Raw genomic sequence first — 889 nt, forward strand, 5'->3', positions numbered from 1 at the left:
CCCCCGCCGCCGCCGCTGCCGCCGCCCGCCGCGGCGACTCTCTCCATCGCGCCTAACTTACCCATCCAGCCCCTCCGAGGCTCTGGTGGGGGGTGGGGAGAAGCGGCCGGCAAACACACCAGCCCGCCTCCCCCTCCCCCTTCTCTCGGTTTCTCCCCCCACCCCCCCCCGCACCTCTTCCCTCCTGCTGGCGGAACGTAGTTTCCGGTACACGCAGTTTCCACCCGAAGTGCATTTCTAGAGGCACACGGTGGCTTCTCAGTTGTGGTTGCTGGACTCGTTATGTCTCGGGCTTTTGGCTGGACGCGACCGCGCGCGCGCGCGCGCTAGGAAGCGCCACCTCAGCCAATCAGCTCGCGCGGGCTCGTGCGCGAAGGCAAAGGGAACGCGCTTGCTTGCCCAGAGGGGTCCTACTTTTAGCCCGCTAGGGCCCTTTGTGTCGGGGCCACGGAGAAAGGACCGGCTGGCGTGCAGCCCAGACACAATGGGCCCTAGCGGTCTTGAAGTCGGGCTTGTCAGCTTCTGGAAGGCACGTGTTGTCCTCAAGGCCTGTTCAGTTCTCGGCGGCAATGTCAGTTTCCGATCCCCCAGTGACAGAAGGAGCCGGGACAAGGGCAGGAGGACCTCTCTTATATCCCCCTGCGCGGCCCATGCTGGCTCCGGGATTTGGGGCATTGATCTGTTCTTGGGACAGCGCTTTTCAACTTGCCCTTTTCTCGTTCAACTGTCCTTGGGCTAGTCACCTGTCTCTTCTTATTGCTTCTTGGATTTTGCCGGCCGGATGCCAAACAAAGCAGAGCTGAGGTTGGCACCTGAGTTGCAGGGTTAGCACATGGGACGGTGGCACTACTGCCCTCACCTGTCTCTTTCACAACGTTTCATGGAAGCT

General features: G+C 62.0%; 1 protein-coding gene across 1 annotated transcript in view; it reads right to left on the reverse strand.

Moving 5' to 3' along the window:
• Window positions 1-235, reverse strand: part of METTL9 (methyltransferase like 9) — a 61,508-nt gene extending 61,273 nt beyond the window's left edge. Inside the window, exon 1 of the mRNA XM_044679002.1 lies at window positions 62-235. Coding sequence (XP_044534937.1) covers window positions 62-235 — 174 coding nt within the window. The remainder of the gene's footprint in view (window positions 1-61) is intronic.
• Window positions 236-889: the final 654 nt, after the last annotated feature.

Source organism: Gracilinanus agilis, chromosome 1, assembly GCF_016433145.1.
Source record: "Gracilinanus agilis isolate LMUSP501 chromosome 1, AgileGrace, whole genome shotgun sequence".
NCBI lineage: Eukaryota > Metazoa > Chordata > Mammalia > Didelphimorphia > Didelphidae > Gracilinanus > Gracilinanus agilis.